The sequence below is a fragment of the Lissotriton helveticus genome, chromosome 4_2, assembly GCF_964261635.1.
Source record: "Lissotriton helveticus chromosome 4_2, aLisHel1.1, whole genome shotgun sequence".
Classification (NCBI taxonomy): Eukaryota; Metazoa; Chordata; class Amphibia; order Caudata; family Salamandridae; genus Lissotriton; species Lissotriton helveticus.
Genome location: NC_136064.1, coordinates 92,203,891 through 92,229,205, shown reverse-complemented (window position 1 = coordinate 92,229,205; position 25,315 = coordinate 92,203,891). Strand labels below are relative to the sequence as shown.

Below are 25,315 nucleotides of genomic sequence, written 5' to 3'. Positions count from 1 at the left end.
AAGTTATGTTTAAAACGTTTAGTGGCTTTTTTGGTGAGTGTGGGAGGGTAGATAATTCTAAAAGTGTGCGTGCCGTTGGGCTCCATTATAGAAAGGCTGTGATGTTGGGTATAGGAGAATGAACGACAGTAAAACTGTCGGCCGCTAATTACAGTGTAAAGGAGTGACACTTGAGGGTGACCAATGTGTAAGAGGTAGAAGTCAGTGCAATCCAAGGACAACAGTGCGTAGGTGCAGCTTATCCCGTATGCGAGGTAGAAGTCAGCTTACACCATGTACATAATATGAGAGGTAGAACCGGTTAGGTGGAGTCACATTTACACATCAGAATGTCAGAGGTAATAGTGGTGTAGTCGAGTTGTAGAAGGTGGCTGGGTGCAGCTTACATGACTAGACGAAGTGAATGAGGTAGTAATAATAATCGGTGCAGCATCGTGAGGTATCTTACATTGAAGAACCCACACATAAATGAGGTAGCGAACAGTGAGTGATAGGGATAAGGGAGATATAGGTGCAGCTTACCGCATATATAGTATGAGAATAGCGCTAGATTATTAATGAGTTACTGAGTCCGATAAATGTGCAAGCAATTTACAGCAATAGCAAATACGACAGTAGAATATGAGAATATGAGGTAGCAATCAGTGCCCGGTCAGCGAGTAAAAGTGAAGATGGGTGTATGTTGCCCAAGATGTAGGGTACCAGTGGTAGTATAGTACTGCACTAAAAGGCGGATCCTTATGCACATCAGGAGCTCTAGGTTACATAAAATGTAAAATACAATAGTAATAAATGCCGCAGTGAAAGACAGACACTTAAAAACACAAAATAAAAGCCGCAGTAAAATACAGACACTTAGGGACACATAGGTTTAAATATAGGGCTAAGTGAGGCTACATAAAATGGTACATAGGTTACATAAAATGAAAAAATGTAAAACAATAGTAATAAATGCCGCAGTAAAAGACAGACACTTAGGAACACATAGGTTTAAATATAGGACTAAGTGAGGACCTTGGTACCGATAGTGAGTAATAGTCGGCAGGACTAGTCCATGATGGCCACCAGAGAGAGCAAGAATAGTGTTTAAAGATGGCCACCAAGTAGGGAGGATGTAGTCATTAGTCCTCTTTTAGTTGTTGCTGTTTAGGTAGCCAGGCAGAGCAGTTTCACATTCAGTTCCGGCTGTCTCAGGGTCCTGCATACCAAGGGAGTCTTATCTCTAATTTGTTATCTGAAGAAGGGTTGCTGAGGGGCCTCGTGTGTTCAGGCGGGGGTAGAGTGTTCAGTTCAGTTTATGGCCCCGGCCATTTTGAAGACAAAAAGTTTTATTTTATACAAGATGAATCAATAGGAGGGGCGGCACACGTAACTTATCCAACAAAAGTATTGGGGCACAAACAATACCTTAGTCAGCCTTCACTTAGGCGTGTTCTCCGCACGTCCAGCCGCCGGGGCAAATACGACCTTATTTGCCAGCGTTTGCGTAACACCAGCAGTGGAGCCCAGATCGACAGGCTCACCGGCCGTCACTGCTCCAGAGTATTGCATCCAGCAGCCCTTCCCAACGATAAGCGTGAGCGTGCACAGGTTCGGGCAGTTCAGGGCATACCTTAAGGGCATATTGGGGCTGTACTATCACAAGTTGGAGCTGATAACCATGACCATCCAATTCTGTATGTCAGCCGTAAACTATTTCCTCGTGAACTTATGTACGCAACGATCGAAAAGGAATGCCTTGCCATCAAGTGGGCTGTTGAAAAATTGGCCTATTATCTCGGACACCACTTTGACCTGTATACTAACCATGCTCTCCTCCTCTGGATGGCACGCAATAAGTCGAACAATGCCAGGGTCTTACGGTGGTTTTTGTCTCTACAACCTTATACGTTTTCTATTCATCGGAAGGGTTCAGATAATGTGGCGGCTGATTTCTTGTCCCGTCACCCACTCCCCGATCGTGAGTGTCCTGAGGGGGAGGTGTGTAACGGCGTGGGTCCGCCGTATGCTCCTGTTCACGACCCAGAGACAGCTCTGCAGCTCTCACCTACCTCCTCCCCTTCTTTCTGCTCCTTACAGAATGTCAATGTTGAGTTTCAAGATCAAGAAAACAATTCAGTAAACTGGCCCTTTAACTTTGAGACGGATGAGGAGTGGGCGGGCCTACACCAAGACGGGGAGACGTCTTATACGAGCAACGGCCAATCAGGAGTGTGCTTGTTCACCTGGAGGGAGAGAGTTGACGAGTGGAGCGGTGAGGAGGGGAAGAGCGTTGGAGGAGGTTTTCGGAAACCACGAGGAAGCTGAGACCGGAGGAAGAACAGCGGGTACCTCGGAGGAAAAGCCAGGAGGCCAACGACTTCACGAGTCGCCCAGCCATACACCCAGGGGAGGTGTATGGCTCACTCAGGTACGGAACAGAATCAGGGGTTGGGTCGGACGTAAGGGCGGTCCCAGTATGTGATATTGGTATCCCCGTGTCCCGGTGTTTCCCTACCCTGAGCACTATCCATCACTTGGTCACTGTACATAAACAAAGTGCACGGGTTGTGATTTCCCTCACTACTTTTCCCTGACATCGATACAACTCACAGAATAGTTCACTCACAAAGTGCTGTCTGGTCTTGTTTATTTCGAGAGTCAAGACTGAGCCAAACGAAGTAATTCCTCGACGGACCCGAGAAAGATCTCGTCGAGCTGAGCCTACGAAGTCCTGCCCTCGGAGGTCCGAAAGGAGTCGTTCCCCACGTTGGACTTTGCCTAGGAGACCAACGTGCACTGACTTTCTGTATAAATCATTGAACCCTACGTTAACAAAGACACGCTTGTTGCCCATTCCTCCTGCGCCCGTCACACCCACGCTCAAACATCTAGATGGACCCGCTCACAACCAGTCAGAAAACACGTTCTCAGCATAGTATCCTATGCAGACAACACCAAGCTCACCCTCTCCCTCACCAAGGATCCCAACATCACCAGGAACAACTTTTAGTCAGTAATGAAGTATGTTGCATTCTGGATGAGCAGCAGCTGCCTGAAGCTCAAACGAGAAAACAGATGTCCTCATCCTCAGATCCACCCACTACATGTCGGATGACACTGGGTTGCCCCACTCCCGCTCTCTGCAACCCTCCTAGTGTCCACATCAGAAACCTCTGCATCACACTAGACTTCTCCCTTACCATGAACTGCCAGATCAATGCTGTATCCCCCCACATGCTTAAACACCCTCCGCAAGACTTTCAAATGGTCCACCCCACCCTCCTGAATCCAGAAAAACAGTCACCCATGCACTAATCACTGCTGGACTACAGAAACGCCCTCTACGCTGGCATCAACAAGTCTTTACACCACAAACTCCAGACCGTCGTATCCCACGACATGACCCAGCACCTACGGGACCACCACTGGCTCCCCGTTGAGAAAAGAGGGACCTTGAAGTTGCCCACACGCGCTTACAAAGCAACACCGGACCCCAATAAGTCAACGAAATTCTCCTACCCCCCCCCCTCCTCCTCCCTCCCTCCCCAAGAGACACCTCTGCTCCACTGACCTAGCCCTGGCCAAAATCTCCCACATCCAGAGCCAGAACGGGAGGCGGATCCTTCTACATCGTGGCCAAGATCTGGAACTAACTCCCCCTCAGCATCAAAGGCCCACACTACAAGCGTTCAGGGAGAGCCTCAAGATCTGGCTCTTCAGATGAGCAGAGCTGCCCAAACCCTTCCCCCCCCCCTCCCCCTCCCCCACTCACTCCACAAGCGCCTTGAGACCCTCACAGGTGAGTAGTGCGCCCTACAAATCCCCGATTGAGGACTGTAGCCACAGTTTAAGTGGACTCCCATAGGTGGCACAACACATGCTGCAGGGAGACCCCTGGGTACCTATGTCCTGGGTACCTTGGTACCATAAACTAGGAACATATAAGGGTACACCAGTAGGCAACTATGGAGGTACAAGAGAACTTACCAAAGCCATTTGGGAGAGCAAAGATGCTGGGATCCTGATAAGCAGGATCCCAGCAAACTACAGTCAAAACACATTGACCCAAGGCAAAAGTGTGTGGGGGGAAACCTTGAAAGCAGATCCTACACTAGTGCTGAAGAAATTATATTGCACCCCCAAGGTAAAGCTCTTCGATTTCATGCCATGAATACACTGAATACTCCACATACCTTTTCTTTCAGTTGAATCACTTCCTTGTCTTTTTGTTGCTTCCACTGGCGGAATTTCTCCGCTTCTTCTTTCATCTGCCTCATGAGCTGTACACGCTGCGTCTTCATACCCTGAAGGACAAGGTCAGCAAGTCTGGTTAATGCCTTGCAGTGGGTGCTTTCATCTGTCTTACAACATAGACCCAGTTTAATGTGTGAGGTGAAGGCACTTGTTTTACACTGATGGGAAATCCCTTGTAGGACAACTAAGGGGGTTTAAGCAGGTGCTGCTTCCTTTCTGCCGCTAGAGTAGATTTTCGACTCGAGCGGCAGCTTTATCAACGCGAGCAGAGTTTCTGAATGCGAGGGGTTACGAGCATACGTGGCCAACCGCATTAAGAAATCGCCGGGAGGTTGATTTCCCTCACTCATGCACTATGTTGACGAATGAGAAAAAAATCTCGCCAGGAGGTGGATTTTCCTCATTTGCACTCGCCAACTTAATGTTGCTGAGCGCGAGCGAGGAAAAAAACTGCTCTGCAGAGCAAAGTTTTCCAGAACTCAGCGTAACTCTGTGTTAAACTCTGAAAACTACGCCAGCGTAACTCACCGCCCAGAATTACTGTAAACATTCTTTGGCAATGTGAATGCGATTATTCAAGGCAATACAGCAATTGGCTGGATACCATTCTAGTTATTCTACCTATGGCAGTCAGTTAATAAAAGCAAGAGCAATGGACCCACTGGATGCCACTAAATGTCCATGAAAGGGGTGAACGACACAGAATCTCCTCCTTAACTGGATATGCCTATCTGACAATAGATTTCACCTGTATCTCGAGGTGCAGTTTGGAGACTGTTCGTTCTGTTGACTGCCTCATTTTAAGCAGCTTGGACTGATCACCTAGCTTCTTTTTCAAATCAGCCATCTCTCCCTCCAGCTCCTGCAGCCTCTTCCGCCGTCGCTCACTTAGCCTGTAAACAAAAAGTTCATAATCAGTAATCTTCTAGTACTAAGTAACTGTGGTGCTGGCCATATAATGAAGCTCGTGGGGCTGGCCATATAATGAAGCTCCTTCCAAAGCATGTTCCATTAATGCATAAAAATCCAATTACCGAAAAGGATGGAAACTATTCAAGCCTGCAGACAGTTCCAAGGACCGCAATTGGCTCGTAATGTAACAAGATCGCACTAAGGACTAGTATAGGAAGAAGCTGTTCGACCTTAGGGAAACGCCAATAGGACAACCATTTCTTATCACCATCCGCTTTGACAAATACCATAAGCCATATGTGAAAGAGTTAAATGTGCCACATGAACTTTTGTCCCCAATGTTGAATATTAAAGTACTGAATTTTTTTTATAGTGAAGTTAACTACACAAACTAAATATGTGTCTGCCTAAACCATATTGAACCTAAACAAACTTTACACCCAACATTAACAAATGTACCTAGCAAAAACCTATACTGGGCTCCAGGTGGTCTTTGCTTATCATGTACATAAATAATTTGAGTAATTACTGGAACGGAGACCAAATAGAGTGAGGAGTAACGCAAGCCAAACAAGTGAATGTTTAAGTGATTGGGCTTCCTAGAAAAACGTTGGTACCTCTCATTGGGTTTTGACTGTGATGACATTGTGGCACTGACTTAGTCGACTTAGTCTTCCTTCAGCCCATTTGCAACTAACTAATCAGAGTTAAGCACTCACTCCTGACATTTGTGACCTGCAATTAACCATTCACATTTTCAAGGATGAGTCATTAAACCGGGAGACAGCCAACCTAAGTAAGCACTACTAATTAAAGACCAATTTGGACAGAACGTAATCGGTCTCGGAGCGACACCTCCAGTATTAAAGGTTGGGAGGATTTTCATCTTAGATCATGTCTGACTTTACAGGTAACCTTCTTGTAATTTGGCATAGCTGGATTCATTCCCTATAGAGGCCACAATATCACTCATCTAATACAGAGCACTTCTAGGGTAAAATGAGCTTACAGATTGCTTTATCCTCAGTCTAGGAATTCCTTGCATAAGATGTACTCTGTGGCTTGTACCTACTTAGTTGGTGAGTCTTAGTTCAGCATTTAGTATTGAACCTTGGTTGGGAAGGTGGTTATACGATTTACCTTCTGTATTCACTCTCAATACAAGGAGCTAATTGAAACACCACAAGCACGGCAAAATATGTGGAGCTCACGTGGAAGTTCGCATATGAAGGGAGCTGCCGGAAGATGAAAGCGACTGGAGATGTTTATTGCTACATGGAAAGACAGACCCCCTTCTTTAACAAGTTGGGGAAATACAACGGGGCTCAGTGTTCCATATATACATGAGCCGGTGAAGGAATGCTCTTTGATATATTAGTGTAGGGGCTCCAAGACTAAAGTTAGTAAGGGGGGATAATCCATTTCTTCAGAAATCACAGATGATGGGTTGGGAAAAATGTAAATTTGAAACAAACTTCTGCTAGTCTATTTTTTTTAATACAGCAGACCCTACGCTCAATTTCATACTTGCATGTATAACTTCACTGGACAGTTGCACCCGGTAGCTTCTTTGGGACTTCTACTATTCCAGACTAACCATTGCATCTCAGCACACCAGGTATCCCTCCAAACCACATCTTCACTTACTTTGCTTGGTTGACATCCTTTTTAGTGGACTGAATGGTGAGAACCAGTTCTTCCTTTTCCTTTTGCAAAGCATTTACTTCAGCCTCCAAGTTCTTCACATTATTCTAAAAGAAAAAGACAATTTAACCTAATATTCACCATGGAATGTTCCAGTCTAGCATCTTTGTTTGTACTGCATGTAACTAATGCTTCACTGGACAAGAGGATCCAAGAAAGAACTGGATGGGCAGTTATGCAGGTATACAATTAACCCTAGAAAGTCTTTTGCAGAGCTTATGCTATTCAGTTTTGCTGACCCATTGCCCAGAGACAGAAAAACAGTGGCATGCAGGTGTTTACTGTGTACAAGGTTCCTTCTGGCAGTCTAGTTTAGACTAAAAAAGAAAAACCAAAGGCCAGATCTTAGTAAACAGTGTTTCTACTCTAGGGTTGATGCTTACTGTGCATTCATCTAAAATGTAATGGTTAATCACACCATTCTAAAAGGGTCTAATATCCAACTATCTCCTCCACCCACCACCACCACCACCAACTCTCGGATGAAGAAAGAAAGAACTCACCTGATATTCGTACTGAATGGGGTCCAGCTGGCTGTCATTCTGAACCATCTTTCTCGCCAGTTTTTCCTTGAGCAGTAGTGCTTTATTCAATTCGATCAATTCCTTTGACATCTGTGCCTGTCGTAGGGCATGCTGGGTAGTGAAGCCATCGGATGTCCTCTTGGTGTTGGGATCAGATTCAGTTGGCTGTAAAACAAGGGTGAACCAAAGTAAACAAACTACTTTTACTAATGAAAGTTAGGATCCAGCGAGTTAGAACACATAGTACTATTATTTTAATAGTTCAACTCTAGTGAAACTAACAAGGAAGAAACCATAGGGAGCAGGATAATTAACTTAAGCATTCAAAATATGCAAGAATCACAATAAAAGCCACAATTTGATCCCTTTAGTTGTTGCTTGTTAATCTGATAGTCAAGTTAGGACTTGGAATTTAATAGCCAATTATTAATGTGACCGCAGCTCTGTTAGCCTTTATAAAATCCAAAGAAAAGTAGGGAACTTAAACTAAAGCAAAATAGAAAGGAATTTAGTGAGCTGAGAAAGGAAAATAAAGCTACACAATACTAAAATCTAAACATCTGCGTTCAGTTATAACTTTTACGTTACATAATGGCATTCAGAGCTAGAGCAGCAAAGTCTGCAACAGCCATCAACAAATTAAACATGAACATACTTTCTCATCCTTCTCCTTTTCCTCATCACTACGTACAGCTTCTGCAGCCATCGCCTCAATTGATGACGCAATGCCAGCGCTTTCATCCTGCAAAAAGAAAGAAATTAGATGAGTCAAAGGAGAACAGATTGGGGACAACTAAGATCTTCTTAATGAATTTAATTAGGCATAAAGCAATTTCTGAACGATAATGCCCGCAAGGCATATCAGGTCTCAATCCTCGCACTTGCTTTCCAAAACTGGAATTTAGGTTTTGAAGTCAGTCATGAAAGGGACAGATGGGGCAAAAAAAATAAAAAAGTCTTTTTGGTAAAGCAAGTGCAAGGATGGTGGTCAACTGTCCCCTAAACGACTATCTGCATGCAGCTAGAATTTGTGATAATTACTAGAGGGAAAGAGGATCCATGGTGTGTTCATGTGGTGTGCGGCGATTTAGTGGGTCAGAAAGACATTAGACCAGTAAATGGGTTTTGTAAACAGCAAAAAAGTATTGTGCAGAGCAGACCTTGTGATTTTGCTAATCAGCAACAGCAAAATCCGTTATTCAGGAGGCTCTGACTATTCTAAGATTTACTCCAGAAGAATTTTCACTTTACCTCCCATCACTCTACCCCCACCAAAAGCATCCTTCTAGACAACGGTTGAGCATCATAAACCAAGAAACCATAACAGGAAACCCTGATGCTCTCCCAAACGGGCCACACATGCAGTCAAACAAACTGATGTACAAGACCAGGGGCTGCCTTACAAATTTTATGAGGAGAAACTTTGTAATATAAAGTAGATGGGCCTAACACTTACAGGAGCCGCAAAAAGCCTCTGAGGGGACCTCAGAGGTATTTCATACAAATGTTTGAAGGTAAAGTAAATCCATCTCTTCACAATCGGTTTCCTGAAACCCATACCAATTTTGGAACATTCAAACTCTAAAGATAGGTGAACCAATCCAATCTCTGGAAATATATTGACTCAAATCCTGGCGTCTTGGGTCTTATCGATGAAACTGTTCCACCCTCCATGAAGGAGTGAAGAGGTGGGCAATTATGATTACAAAAAGGGCATGAATAAGATTGTACTGAGGTGGAACATGTGAAAGTTTGCACACGTATATGTATTAACCTAAGCGGGATGGGAGTGACAGGAGTTTTTAAAGGCATTTAAGATTAATTGTGGCCATACCCATGTTGAGAAGAAAAACTCAGCAGTTTTAAGGTCTGAATATAGGTCGCAGGAAAAAATTACATTAGTGTGACCAAGTAGATGAAATGAACTGACTGTGCTGTCTGTATGTGTATAGAGTTTTAAGAGTAGCCGTAAGATTATACCACAAGGGGTCAGCCAAGTGGGATCACATTTGCGGCAAGTACGCAACAGTTGTGGAGAGTTAAAATAAAGGATAAGTATTTTTATGTGCTGTTAATTTTACTGTCAGCCAGCCAATTTGGTGACAATATTCATATGTTGGTGTGTGCCTAGGGAGACTAAACGGTCATGCTTGATTTAGAACCTGGTTGAAAAAGGAGTAGGAACAAAAGAAGAACAGTACACCGAAGTGATCTAGTGTGTTCAGGACACATGCATATATGTTAGTGCTGTGGAGTTTGTGAATCCTTAGGACTGGCATCAAAGGCACGACCAGGATTAGGATTCCATGCTCATGGTCGCTTGCAATGAACATCAAAGATTGACAGTGCTATTAACAGCAGTGTGCAAGCTCTTCGGAAAAGCTGCATGCTTATGTACAGTTCAGTCCTGCCAATACCTCCATATCTGCCCAATTATCATAATTTGCTGTATTCATATTACCTGGAGCTCAACAATGACTTGCTGCAGACTGCGGATAACTTCGATGTTTTCCTTCAGCTCTTGGTCCTCCAAGGTTTCCACTAGTTTCTGAAGGTCAAGCTTGCACCTGAAGTACAAACAAAGCAAATTGAATGAGACCATCTACCTCGGAAAATAGATTGCTGGTCTATAAAAAGCCCAAAGAAGCCCAAATGTAATTAAGTAGAACAGGAGTTTTGAACTACAAAATAGATCTGGATGAAAGAAGCAAATACCCAAACTGAAATCGGAAACGGATCGTTCCTCCCGAGCACTCCTTGATATTAACGATCATCTCAATGTCGTCAGATAGAGCAAATGCAATTGAAAATAAAGTAATGGTAAGTAGGTACAGATTTAGGGAGAACAGTCAAAGTAGCAGCATGGCAAGTGTCATCTATTGAGACGCCCATGTTATTTCTTTATAATATATTTTTTTAAATAGTGAGGCAGTATGAGGCGAACGTTCCCGGTTCTGCGACTTACCACATGACAGAAAGACGCACAGGATCCAGGATACCTTCAGGTGGATCTGCGTTAAAGCTCAAATACAAAAATACAAATGTAGAGTAGGGCAGGCTCACCATGGTGGGATTTGGACATAATTAGCTTTGTCTGCAACCTGTACGTCCTAAGGATGCATAAGAACTTTCACACAGGAGAGTAGGCCGATTCAGAGAAGCATAAGTCTCAGGGACTAAAGATGGACATTTGCTTCTTGTGAATCTTAGAGCTTCAAACCCAAGTCTCAGTGAAGAGAGGTCATGCATACCAGAGGACAAACATTTTATTTGGTAAAACCAATTGATCAGAGTTGAACTACAAACCGCACCTCACAAAGGCAGAGCAAGAAAGGAACAGAAGCCAGCACAGAGCAGCGCCAATGGAGGGACCGTTGCATGATGTCCAGGATCAGTGAAGCACAGCTGGCACCACATGGCAGTACCTAACAGCACAGGGAAGTGATTGCTCAGGAATTGTTTCGCAACTCGTCTAGCACCTGAAGATAGTAAAGGTGAAACAATTTGCAGAAGTAGTATTCAATATACCAGGAGGCAGCATACCAACGCGGTCAGGGGTCATTACATCGGAGATAAGGCTCCCTCCACCCGACCGAGCAACATAGTAGCTGGTCTTCTCCTCCCCCATCTAACAACATAGAAGCTGGACCAACGCGACTGCCCCAGAGTAGAAATGGAAACTTAACGCTATGATACCAACAATAACAACAGACAAAGGACTACCACTCTTGTCTCCCTATAGTCCATGTTGGCGGCCATCTTAGATTAGTCTTCAATTCTGGTGGCCATCTTAAACTAGTCATCCTCATTAAACTACCCTCACCTCCACGGCGGAGACGTGGGCTGTTGCGCTGGTTGAGCAGGGATCACTAGTGAAGTTGCGCCTCATATTTGCATCATATGTTTACACGCAAGATTTGGATAGGGTGTCTGCCTTTTACAGTGTTATTATATGTCTATATCCCTAATGATATACTGCACATCCCACTTTTTCCTCACCTCTATGCACCAATTGCTACCTCATATACTCTGGTTGCTCACTAGTGTCACTTTAGGTCCTATTTTTAACCTCTGGCTGCAATTATTTTTTTGCTACTGATCCATATACCTCATTGATTGATTTTTGATTTACTATCTGTCTCCATCTTTTGCGGTAAGGTGAACCCGTTCCACTCCTCTCCTTGGACTGCACCAATTACCACTTCCTACATCCTGTTTTCGTTGTATTTTGAGTCTGACTGTGATTATTGTATTTAGATTCTGATCCTGACTGCTGAGTCTGATTGTGATTACTGTATTTAGACACATTGATTTAGATTTAGATACATACTACCTCATATCTCTTTTGGACGCTACCTCATATCTCTTTTGGATGCTCACTAGTGTCACTTATGACTCCCTAGTTCCTACACCCAACATTACAGCCTCTAAAAATGGAGCGCAACGGCAAGCACACTTTTAGAATTAACTACCCTTCCACCCTCACCAAAAAAGCCACTAAACGTTTTAAACATAACTTCATGAGGTCGCACCCTGAAACACCCTTTGCCGACACCTACTTCTCACCGGGCAATGGAGCCCTGAATACTGATATCATCTTCCACACCTCACGCAGAGCCCAATGGAGAAAGCGTTCCTAACCCTGCTCACCGTCTCCTCCACCAGGAAAACAACTCATGGCCTAACTCTCTCTATCACACCTTCCCACCTCTTCCCTGGCAGGACTTCCATTACTATCTATAACAACGGGATTGTCCTAATTCAATCCACGGACAAGAACCTGGAACTACTAGACAACCTGTTCCCCAAGTTCAAAGAGCACCTCTCCAATCTGCGGACCCCCACCCAGATCTCCACCAGCACTATCACCCCTGACGTCGCAGCCCCCACCTACAACACCTCCACCCCCAGCACCCCAGTAAATGGCCCACCTGCTGTTAACACCCCACACTCCAAGGACAGATACCCCCAGCGCCCCAGTAAATGGCCCACTTGCTGTCAACGCCCTACATTCCCCAAGGACAGACACAATCGACGCCACCTCTTATACTAACAGCCCCTCTAACATGATCCCTCTTACCCCCGCTCACATCCCCCTATCCCTCTCCTCCCTGACATAACCCCCACCCGCAACACGCCACCTGAACACACCACCGCTCGGACTTTATCCACCCCTCCCTCCCATCCCCCCCACGACAGAGGCCTCTCCCTCCCCAGCTCCCTCCCCACTCTCACCCACGACACTCACACCTGGCAGAACAACTCTCACCCACAACACACCACCATCTGATAACATCACCACTCGGAGTCTATCCACCCCCCCCCCATGGCAAACACCTTTCCCCCCCCAGCTACCTCCCCACTCCCACCCACGACACTCACACCCTCCCAACAACACACACAGAACATACCACCTCCCCTACCTTAGCATCCCCCTCTCTCCCACCACCTATTCTCAGCCCTCACTACCCTCCGTTCTCCCCCACTGTCTTCAGCCTTCACTCACTCTTCCACTCACCGGCACCGTCTCCCACTGTCGGCACCACCTATGCCTCCCACCCACCACCTTCACCGCCTACTTCACCCACACCCCCCGCCCACAAACACGCCCACTCTTTGAATGCCATCCCACCCATTTGCGCCGCAGAACATTCCAACAACGCTAGTATATCCCCCCCCTTCGATTCCCTGCCCGCTTTCCAGCTCACTACACAACCATTCACCAATGGCTCTCACCACCTACGCCAGCCCCAATGCACCCCCTGACCTGACTTTACCCACCCTCCAACAAGTTAAAGAGGATATTCTACAAATCAAAAAAGATATCCACGCAATCAAAGACCTTCTCTCATCACAGCCCAGTCTACCTCCCATCATCCCTCTACCCTACAATGGACGCACCCGCCCTACATACCCTCGCCTCCAACGACATCCGCGCTGGCCGACTATCCCCGTTCGCAACAACTCCCACCGCCCCCGCCGTGTCCTCAACCCATTGTCGGACCGCGACCTATGCTCTCTCCTACGCTCTTATGGACCAGGTCCGGAAAAACACATATCCAGCACACACACATCCCCATACCCACAATTCTTACAACCCCTCTGAGGCTCCCAACACTCAACAGAGGTTCCGTCCCTAACAACCTCAGAAAAGTTCCCCTCACTCTAGAAAGCTCGACCACCCTTCTCTCTCCCAAACTCAAATGCATCCTACTCAACTGCAGATCGGCCCAGAGACACGCCTCCGACATCGCTGATCTCGTCTCAGCTAGGGATCTGGACCTGGCCATTCTAACAGAAACTTGGCTCACTGAAGCCTCTACCCCGATTATGGACATACTAGTCCCCCCCCCAACTATCACATCATTAGGCTAGACAGGTCTTCAGACAAGACGGGCGGGGGAATTGCATGCATTTTTAGAAGTAACCTCTCCGTTACTAAAGTCACCTCCCCCTCCCCCTGTGAACTCCTCTGCCTCGACATCACCAGCGAGGGCAAACAAGTTTGTGCTTTACATCTCATCTACCACCCGCCTGGTGACAATCTCATATTCACCCAACAACTCATGGACATGATCACTTCCAATGCCGGTCGGCAGACCACCCAAGTCTACCTGGGTGACTTCAATCTCCACTGGAATGATCAGAAAGACACAGTGGTGAATAGTCTCAAAACATTCCTTAATGCGCTTGACCTCACCCAAATATGCGATAGACCAACACACGACAAAGGCGCGATACTTGATCATCATTGCCAAAGAGTATTCTACACAACTGGAGACAATTCTACCCTGCGACTGGTCAGACCACCACATTATCACCTTCTTTATCAATGAAAAAGTTAAACCTAACCCGGCTCAACCAATCAAATCCAAAACATGGAAAAGGGACATGAAGAATCTTAACCCCTCTACCCTGCCTCCCCACATCGGCAATCTCCTCCTTCCCCCTTCAGGTGCCTCGGATGTTCAATCACTGACTGACCACTACCTTGAATCTATGAATACTTTAGTCAATGAAGTCGCCCCAATGCAACTGAAGAGAGTCTCCACCAAAACTTCTAACCCCTGGTATGACGACAGACTCAATGACGACAGGCGTTCGATGCGAATGGCAGAGCGCACCTGGAGAGCGGACCCTTCAGCACTGCACCTCAAAAGGCTTAAAAACAAGAGAAATGCCTACTTCAGGAAAATAAGGCGCACAAAGTTGGACTTCTTCAGCCGCCAGTTGGACCAAGCAAAAAACAGGCCAAGAAAACTGTTCGAACTAATCAAGACCCAAACAAAGGCACAACCCTTACAATCAAATAGCACAACAAGCGACTCCCCACACTGTGAAGACTTCTCTGCTTTCTTTAAGCTAAAGACTGACAACATAAGAAATTACCTCATCATGGATGTAAGCCGATTCCCCAACCACATCAGAATGGCTAACACTCAACCCAAAAACATGGCATCTTGGCTGTACTTCGATACCTACTCGGAAGAAACAATACACAATCTGCTCTACACCTTGAAGCCCTCTAATCACCTCACAGACCCTCTACCTGCTAATGCTGTAAAAGACTTCATCCCTTTGCTCCTCCCTCTCTGGACCAAAATCATCAACTGCTCCCTGCAACAAGGCCTCATTCCGGACTCCCTCAAGGTGGGGCAAGTCACGCCTATACTCAAGAAACCTACAGCTGATCCGTCTGACCTAAACAATTACCGGCCCATCACCAATATCCCCACCCTGGCCAAACTGCTGGAGAAATGTGTCCAACTCCAACTAACAAGACACATTGACCAATTTGACCTCCTCAACTCATCAATCAGGCTTCCGAGCGAAACATAGCACGGAAACCGCTATGACACACAATTGATGACGCCCTCCAAATTCTTGATCGCAATGAGTCCTGCCTCCTCATCCTTCTTGACCTCTCGTCAGCATTTGACACGGTCAAACATGAGAACTTGCTGGAGCTGCTAAGCACTAGAATGGGACTATCGGGAACGGTTCTCAAATGGTTTTCGTCCTTCCTTCACAACCGGTCTCAGAAGTTCAAGATCGACAATGTGCTATCCTCACCTGTGCCTGCAGATCTAGGTGTTCCACAAGGATCCTCCCTCTCCCCCACATTGTTCAACCTCGTCATGGAACCGCTCGCCACCTTGCTCCAAGCTTCTAATGTCCAATTTCACATGTACGCTGACACACAACTATACCTAAAGCTTCAATCCCCGGAAGATATCAAACTTCTGAATTCCACGCTTATTAACACTCAATCTTGGCTAGCCGATAATCACCTCAAACTAAATGCTCTGGAAACTGAGTTCCTTCTCATCTCACCCCCGGCGAAAATTTCAACCACCCAAACATGGCTCAACAACCTAACAGCACTCAATGTCCAACCCACCCTCGTGGACTCAGCGAAATCCCTAGGCATCACACTGGATGCCAAGCTCAACATGCAGCTGCACGTCAGCAAAGCCACAAAATCAGCTAATTTCCAAATCAACACACTGAGGAAAATTAAACCCTTCCTCCCGGCTGAAGACTTCCAAACTGCTGTACAAGCGTTAGTCATCCCTCGAATAGACTACGGAATTGTGGCCCTCAGCGGACTCCCGCTATCCACAACAGCACCCTTAAGAGCCTCCCTGAACGCTGCCGCAAGACTCATTACTGGCTCAAGAAAACATTCGCATATTTCCCCAGACTTAAAGTCCCTAAAATGGCTGCCTTTTGAAGCCAGAATACAACTAAAAGTTGCAGTTATGACACACGCGGCAGTGCACCACAATGCACCCAACTACCTCGCTCAAAAGTTATCTATATCAGGAGGTTCGAGATCCAACAGAAGCTCAAAAAATCTACTCCTGAAACCCCGTAGATTCCGGAAAGAGAAAACTTACAAGCGCTCCTTCTCAGGAATGGCACCTAGGATCTGGAATGCGCTCCCTCCTGAAACCAGGCTTATCTCCTCCACTGCACTCTTCAAGAAAGAGGTGAAAACCATCCTTCTGGCCAAGATCTCCTGAACATTATAGGTGTTGGATCAGAGACTCTGCATTGCTTTGTGACAATGCTCACCTTGTCCTTTGGCACTATACCTCTACTTGAGGGAGACCCTACTACGCTACTTTCTTACTACCAACCAATATATGATACACGTTGGGTCACAGTTTCACCCTCCCGGTGCCCCCACTCAGTGCTCTCTCTATACTAAAACACTGTTATAAGCCTTCCACACACCCAAAGTGTACCTAAACACCTCTGTAGTGGGATCAATGACTTGTGCCGTCTTATATTACTTGTTTACCTGACTGTATTTTGATATGTTTTAGATATGTTATTATTATCCTTTCATGTTAGTGACTACTATACTGCTCCCATTACCTCTGTTCATTCCTACTGCCCCTACCCCTTTCATTGTGAAGCGCTCTGATATCTGTAAGGATCTTGTTCGCGCTATATAAAACTTTGAATAAATGAATGAATAAATAAATGGGATTGCTGATCTAGCTATCAGAATAGACCAGCCACGTGTAAAATGGTATCAGAAGAATCACTTTCTAATTGGAAGCGAAAGCCACGGCAGGGAAGGTTTTATTCCCTCCTGCACTACGAACCTTACAGCAATACAATCCATTAACCTGCAAGGGCTGGCAGTCACGCTCAGATCATGAAAGCCAAGAAGAGTATTTTACACAACCAGTCCTACACCTTTAAACTGGTTCCTATTCTGGGACTGTTTCAGGAAGCATGGGGCTCTGTACAAAGTTTGCGTTTTAATGTTTCTATTGCATGCAAATGAAGAAAAACATATGTTGTTCCCAATAGCTTACATTCTAATTGCGGAGACATTTTAGACTTGGAAACAAGAGATGCACATTGTGTAACACCTTCCGCGGTTTGAGAGAAAATCCAAAATGTTTAACACTTTGATTGCATACTCAAGGAAATACCTTTCTTAGAACTAGAGGTAGCCATCTCACCTAGGAACAGGATTACATGATCCATTTCAGTTCACATGATGTAGGCAAAGACCACAACATAAGCAATGCTGGAAGCTGCTCTAAGCCAGACATTGGTCTCTAGCTATGATGACACCACCACACCAAACAACCCCAAATACAAATTTCAGCATCAGCTTACATAATAGGACAATCATGATGCCGGCTAACTGAAGGAATTAACTTGCCTCTGAAATGCTCTTCCAACAAATAATGTAGCTACCAAAAAACCAAGCAAAAAATAACCCCAAACCTGCCACCTAAGACCCATTCTCCATTTGCAATCCAATGGATTTCTCTGCGGTATAACCGGCTACTGGGAGAGGCCGCCATGTCCATCACTATTCCCCATCACACTACTCAGCCAGGACGACACAGCCAGACCCGCTTCCTGCAATTTGGTCATAAGTGACATCCACCACTCTCCCGATTCTCCAATGATCTTACATTAACGCAGGGCTCAAACACCAGCTCCATTGTGAATCATGCACTAGGTACCCATTTTCTTATCCAAGTTTTCCAAATGCCTCATAATTGACCAAACATGGTTGGAAGATGCCTCCAATGATAAATTACCTGCTTCTTCGAAACAAAATCATCCTTAGAGAGATGAGGCGGGGTATGCACCAAACCAGCTTGAGCATCCTCAAGTGCACAGGAGTAGATCAATCCCAATCTCCATCACTAAAGTGGTTTACTCCATATAACAGATCACTCTACCCTACTCTAAACGTCCTGCATTAAACATCTCCCACAAAAACCATTTCACTTACAGCATCTCTACAAGCTTCATCTCTTCAAGCTTCGTGAGGAACATCACAGCAATGACCAATTTGACTTAAGCTAGGCATCTGTGGAAAATAACTAACATGAATCAACAGACCCTGAATCCATGCTAAGCCACCTCTACCTCAGCACAGTGTGCATCCTCGACATTGTAAAGTGCTGAAAGCCAAGTAGGGTTCCAAGGCATTGACCAAATAGTATTGAATTATCAAAACCGAAAAAAACTATCTAAACCTGGATCATCAATGGCACACTAAGAAGCTAGGGTTTCTGTTGCAGTGCAGGGTGAATCCAGAGACTGCAATATAGTTTTCCCCATAGGAAAACATTTAACTGTTCTGAAAATATTTTAAGTGTCAATTTTTCAAAGTGAAACGTTTTTATTTAAAAACACTTACTTGGGCGGCGTGGCCAACAGCATGGCCGGGTAGCCGCATCTTCAGCGAGCTCCGCTGGCCCCATCCGTAATCCTGTTAAAATCCTGCTCCTCATCTCCGTTCAGGCAGGAAACTAAAGTCGGAAGGCGAGCTGAAGCGGTAAGGCGTGAAGGAGAGTGCTTCGGTACACCCTGCGTGCCCAAAGGGAAGGAGGCTTTTCTCGGCGACTTGGCCGGCTCGCTGCCCTGTCTAAAATGGCAGCGGCGGTCTAATTGAGGCAGTGGATTGTGTCGCAGGGTGGCCGGCCGGTGCCCTGGTAAAGGAACCTGTGGTCTGCGGGCACTGGTGAAAAGTGGAGCACCGCGGCCGGCCTTTCCGCATCAAGAAACATCACCGGAGCAGCACACGGCGGTGCAGAGGACGACATCGGGAACAGCGGTTTGGCGCGGACCCGGAGCCAGGATCTGCCCACGGTGGCAGCAGACAGACCCGTGGCGAACGAGGAGCGGAGAGGCACCGGCAGGGGGGCCCGTACCCCTGCAGGTGCTCTCGGCAAATGCAGAGGGGCCGTGAGGAGCTGCTGACTAAGACTTGCCAGTCGAGCTCTATGCGGCGATTCGTAGGCCTTTCAGAAAACGCAGGACGCACGAATCTGGCCCGGTTCCTCAACACCTTCATCACGAACACTTTCCCGGAGGCGCAGTCCTCATCATGCTTTGTCATAGAACGGGCGCACAGAATGCCTGGAGTTCGGCCGCAACCAGGAGCCCCACCCCGGCCACTGATAGCTAGATTCTTGAATTTTCAGGACCGTGACTTGATACTTCAAGAGTTCCGGAAGAAGGGAGAGGTCAAATTTGAAAATACGAAGGTGATTGTCTTCCCTGACTACTCCAGCGACGTGCAGAAACAACGCCGCACCTTTGACCCAGTGAAGGTGAAACTGCGAGCTCTTGGGATTCAATATATGCTCCTGTTTCCTGCCAAACTAAAAGGTTATTTTTCAAGATAAGACACATTTTTTCCCAGATACTAGAGCAGGAATGGTCATGGATCGAGGAGAGACTGCAGTCGAGGCGGGCAACCCCGCCAGCAGCTCTCTCAATGGCCAACAAGCAGAAGCTTGGCCTGGGGCCTGAGCAAGGAAAAGAGACGGACGGCAGCCTAGGCGCCGGACCCGGAGTACGACTACCCAGAGAACTGTTCAGATACAGACGACGATACGGCCTAGAACGTATGTCAAAAACCTCGCAGAGGTCAAGTGGTGACGAAAACTCTGAACACGCAGAAGATCGCAGATCTGCAGTCGAGGAAGGCGCGCACCCCCTTCGGAAGCAGATCCAAAACTTGGAGGCGTCCGGCTCGGACCCTCCGTGCAATAACCCTCAATTACAGCAGTTGCACAACGGAGATGGAGAGAAGTGATGAACTGGGGCTAGTCGCCCTCTGAGGGACGTTGCAGACTTCAAGAGGTTTGGTGGACTCCGGCTACTTTTTGGGTGGAGGGAAACTGTTCCCTTAGTGTTCTATAGTTGAGTGGGTAGGGCTACACACCTCTGGGTGGTCTACCTGCACCAGTGTTGTCCTGTTGACCAGTTAAGGGGTGACGGGAGTGCTTGCAGAGTGTGGGGAGGGGGGTATGCGGGGGAGGGGGGGGGTGAGCTTGTTATTTGGGATCCAGAGTTCGGGGTAAGAGGGGGGATGGTTTTCTTTCACAAATGTAAAAGTGCAATGACATTGATAAAGGGTGGCATACTGATGAAAAGGCAAATATTGAGATATTACGAAATAGACAGCGGTGGGAAGGGGGCAACGGGACCGCTGACATGTCCGACAATACACTACTGGGATGGCTACATCTAATTCAGATATGTACTCTATCCGCTCATGGAATGTAGATGGGAAGCAAGGTTAAGCGGGGACTAGTGGCTGCGTACTTCAAAAGATTGACACACCTGAAAGGCACTAAATGTGGGTTCTTAGGCAGGGAGGCCTATAGACTTACGGCCCATGCAGGATTCTCCACAGGGGCAAGGGGTGTGGCAATACTTCTTAGGAAAAACCCACCCTTTAGAGTAGAACACACCTGGACAGACCCCAACAGCACCTATGTGGCGATTAAAGGGGTATGGAATAGGAGACATCACATTTATTAGCGTATATGCACCACCTAAGCTCCAAAAGCAAACGATGGACAAACTCACAGCAATTCTTAGAAGCGGGGTCAAACACGCACGTTATCTGGGGTGATTTTAATGATGTTATGGACCCCATGACGGACCGCACGACTGTCCCCACTGGGAACCCTAGGGAGACACCGCTCAAACGGTTTACAGATACCCTAGCGCTTGCGGATATATGGCGCAGACAGCATCCACAGGCTAGAGCCTACTCATTTTACTCAGGGGCGCACAAGGCCTTTTCAAGAATTGATTACATATTTGCTCTGGTGGGGGAACTTGGGGAGGTACACAAAGAGGAGTACTTGGCAAGGGGCCTTTCGGATCACTCACCCCGGTTGCTCACGGTGGGCACCCGTACACAACATCAGAAGGGTGAGTGGAAACTGAGCCCATGGGAACTTAAAGACCCTCAGGTAGCTAAGGAGCTCAGGGTGGATACGGAGTTGTATTTTAAAGAATCTAGGGTCGGTGGATTCGGCCATCACCCTGTGGGAGGCCTACAAACCAGCACTAAGAGACAGGGCACAAAAGATAGCACATAAGAAACGCAAAGAACATGAGGAAAATCGCGGGGCTGGAATCCCAGTTGCTGCAGCTCAAATCAAAGGCAAGCGCAGGTAGTGACCTCTCAGTGCTACGTAGTGTACAATTCCTCAGGCAGGAATACTTTTCATTGGGCAAAAAAGAAGCTCCGAATGAGATACAAGCCATGTACCGGCGCTTAGATTGACGTAGGTGACAAGACTGGTAGGATACTTGCATGGCTTAGTAAGGAGCTCGACAGTAGGTGGGTTGCACAGATACCGAGGATGGTCGGACTCACACGACCCCCACCGCGATAGCGGATGCCTTTGCAGACTATTATGAGGCCTTTTACACACGGGTCCCACATAGGATCATATCTTAGTGCTATACAACTCCCCAAATTAGAGGACTCAGAGTCCAAGATGTTGGATGATAAAATCACAAAGGAACTTGAGTCAGCGATTGGCCAAATGAAAGCAGGAAAGGTGCCAGGACCTAATGGGCTACCTCCGGAGTTCTTTACACATGCAGCACTTTTTGGCCCGCATCTTCTCCAACTATACTTGAAGGCGCATGAGGCAGGCATCCTCCCTAGAGACTTGTGGATGGCCACAATTGTGGTAATCCCCAAAAAGGATTAATCACCGCAAGAGTGCAGTTCATATCGCCCAATCTCTCATTAATATGGAGACAAAGATATTGGCTAGAATATTAGAAAACAGGCTAGCCGTCGTTATTGCCAGTCTTATTCACAGGGATCAAAAAAAGCTTTATGCCCAAACGATCGACAAGGCTCATTTGAGGAGATCGCACATTTGGGTAGAAGAGGTTGGCGGACCCACACTTTGTCCTATCCCTCGATGCTGAAAAGGCATTCGATACTGTCCACTGGCCTTTCCTCATGTCCATATTGGAGGAATTTGGAATCGGTCTGGTATTCAGGCACTGGATCGCTGAACTTCACGAGAGACCAGTGGCTAGGGTTCGAGTCAATAGAGCTATATCACGGCAATTCCCATTAGGTAGAAGCACCCGACAGGGTTGCCCCCGGTCACCTGTGCTCTTCGCCATGGTGTTGGAACCACTTGCTTGCTTGATCCAAATGCACCCGGACATCACAGGATTTAGGAGCAGAGGAGATACAGAAACGGATGAACGCATATCCTTATATGCAGACGATATCTCGATGTACGTTACAAACCCAGAAAGGGCGATCCCCGCAATTATGGATAGCTCCGAGACTTATGGTATTCATGCTGGGTACAAAATTGGGAGAAATCGTACATCTATCCACTAGGTAAGAGTAAAGACCAGGCACTTGGCCATAGTCGCCTTCAGGTGGCCCAGGAGGGTTTCAAGTACTAAGGGATTTATGTTACCATCAATGTAGCGAGGGCACTGGAGCTCAATCTATAGGGTGCTCAGGGAGTTTAGAGCGGATGTCGAAAGGTGGGGGTCTCTGCCGCTGACATTGTTGGGCAGGACAGCACTGTATAAAATTATAGTGCTCCCCAAGTTTCTTTACGTATTGCAAAATACATACCAGTTCATACCAGTTGAGGCACTCAATAAAATTGATGATCTGTTGTGCAGATTTATCAGGGAGGGGAAGCCGCCTAGGATAGCTTTGGCAACACTGCAACGTAACCAATACAGCGGAGGTATCTTGTTGCCCGACCTTGGGGCATACCACTGGGCAGCCCACCTAGTGGTAGTGAACGAGTGGCAGCATGCAGAAAGATCACCCCACGTATGTACTTGAACGCACAGTCTGCTAAATGCCCGCACACACACACTACTTATATGGAGGGAAGGGGGCGACTCGACTCCTGACTGCGACACAGGTTGTTATAACAGCCTGGAAAGAGGCAGAACAACAAATGAAATGGGATGGCCAGATCACTAGGGAAACTCCTCTTTGGGTCGGTACCCGGCTTCAGGTAATTACAAAACTCAGAGGCTTCCAACAATGGACCTGCTAGGCATTTCACAACTCAAAGATATCATACACCGTAAAGGCCTGGTAACATTCTCACACCTACAGGCTGAATATGACATGAACGAGACTCAATAATACAAGTACCTGCAGCTGACCCATGCCTGGCGAGCACACCTAGACACTAACATTCCGGAATATGCGCCGCTGGGAGAAATTGCAGGGAAAGCGGTTTCATGGACCTATAGGACGATAATTAACAATAAGCCCGACATTACAGAAGTTGAGGGCGAAATGGGAGGCAGAGTTAGGAGATGGAAGACCTAGATTGGGAAACGGCACTGATGCACCCATGGTGGCTATTAAATGCAGGCTCCGACTAATACAATTTAAATACCTGCATAGAGCCTATTATGATAGGGCGCAACTACATCGTATGGGGAGGGCGGAAACGCCAGACTGTTTGTGATGTGGCGTATCGGGGGTACATTTTATCACACGGTGTGAGATAGTCCACGGATTCAACAATATTGGGCCAATATGCTGGGAAGGTTGGGTGCAGTCCTGGGGGAGACAATACCACTCAGTCCGCAGTTCGTATTGCTGGGGATATCTACCGACATTGATCTCCCTAAACCAAAGTTAACCTTACTTCAATTAGGATTGGCGGTGGCAAAACGTGACCCCGTCCAAGACGGACTGGGAAAAAAGTATATGTTGGAGGAAAAAACAACTTATAAAGTGCGGGGCTACCCCAAAAAGTTCTGGAAAATATGGAAGCCATGGTTGGCACACTATGGGTTGTTGCTCTCTGCCTCAGTGATCTCCCGCGCTGGATTTGTGGGTTATGCAGCTGGAAGATGCTCCCAACAAATGTGTAAGATTATGGAACAGTTACTAGATTATCCACCACTGTTCTTATATGATGCCGAAGTCGCTCTGAAGGTGCCACTGTGTGCTGCTATTAATCAATGTCTTTGTAATGTATTACAGAAAATGTTAAAAATATATATATTTTTTTAACTTACCCTTTTGAAGTTTTTTTTTGTGTGGAGTTTTATAAAGCACAAACTAGACCCAGACGTATCAGAGCTTTACATGGGCACCAGTTGCGTTACAGACTGACACATCGCCTTAAAATAAAATACAAAGGTTTTTAAAAAATTGGTCCGCATCTCCTTGATTAGTGTTCATTATTTGTCAATGTTACAACATAGATCTGTGCACACATCAAATTATGGCAGTATAAATACTGTAAGTAATCACAACATGAAAGTAACACAAATAATATATGCAGCCGAAGTCTTGATAGAAGTGTTTCTTCAAATCTGTTTTAATCACATCGCCCAGCCACGAGATCAGGTGCTTTCAGGGTGGTATGGCCATATTATGGTCTGGCGTGTTACGCCTTCAAAAAGAACTGAAAGTAAGAGGGACCTGCTGTGCATTCTGGGATACTGGGAGAAGTTCTGGAAAGTTCTCTTAAAGGCACAGTATCCTATTTAAGCCACATAATGGCAGCCTATGGGGCTTGTCTGTCCATGCCTTCCTCTATCATTCCAGAGGCTTTTGCTGTTACAGGCAGGGTTTTCTCTATGGGAGAAACTGGGCAGGCTGTGCTGTTTGTGGTTTTTTTTGGTGGAATTTCTAGTTGAAGTACTGGACAGTGTAGCCTGTGGATATTGGCTGCATTACTTGTCTTTAAATTCTCTCTTAAGTGTCTTTGCAGTTCTGCAATTTTTTTGACAACTTAAGAGATTATTTTTGATTGCCGGGGTCCTCGTACATGGGTGGGACTATTCACTAGATTATGACTATACACAGAGATCCCCTACTACAGAAAGGGGGTGCACTCACCCCAGGGAAGGGACCCATTGGTCCCTGACCTTCCCCTACCTGTAACTCCCCTAAATTTGGTATTTAGGGGATCCCTGAACCTTCCTTCCTCAGATCCCAAAACTACAAGAAGAACAAGAAGACCTGCCGTGCAGCTGCTAACAAGGACGGCACCGACTGACTTGGCCCCAGCCCTATCAATCCTCTAGCCTGCTCCTGTTAAATCCTGGTATCTGAGGTCAGCAACCTCGAAAACCCCGGAGGACCCGACTACCTTGCTCACCCAAAGCCTGGA

General features: G+C 46.5%; 1 protein-coding gene across 2 annotated transcripts in view; it reads right to left on the bottom strand.

Moving 5' to 3' along the window:
- The window catches only part of KIF4A (kinesin family member 4A), a 307,198-nt gene that overhangs the window by 144,381 nt on the left and 137,502 nt on the right, over positions 1-25,315 (bottom strand). For both annotated transcript variants that reach the window (XM_078640186.1, XM_078640187.1), the window contains exons 13-18: positions 9,838-9,943; positions 8,032-8,118; positions 7,356-7,541; positions 6,796-6,899; positions 4,985-5,129; positions 4,176-4,286 (exon numbers count right to left, since the gene is read on the bottom strand). In XM_078640186.1, the coding sequence (XP_078496312.1) occupies positions 4,176-4,286; positions 4,985-5,129; positions 6,796-6,899; positions 7,356-7,541; positions 8,032-8,118; positions 9,838-9,943 (739 nt within the window). The remainder of the gene's footprint in view (positions 1-4,175; positions 4,287-4,984; positions 5,130-6,795; positions 6,900-7,355; positions 7,542-8,031; positions 8,119-9,837; positions 9,944-25,315) is intronic.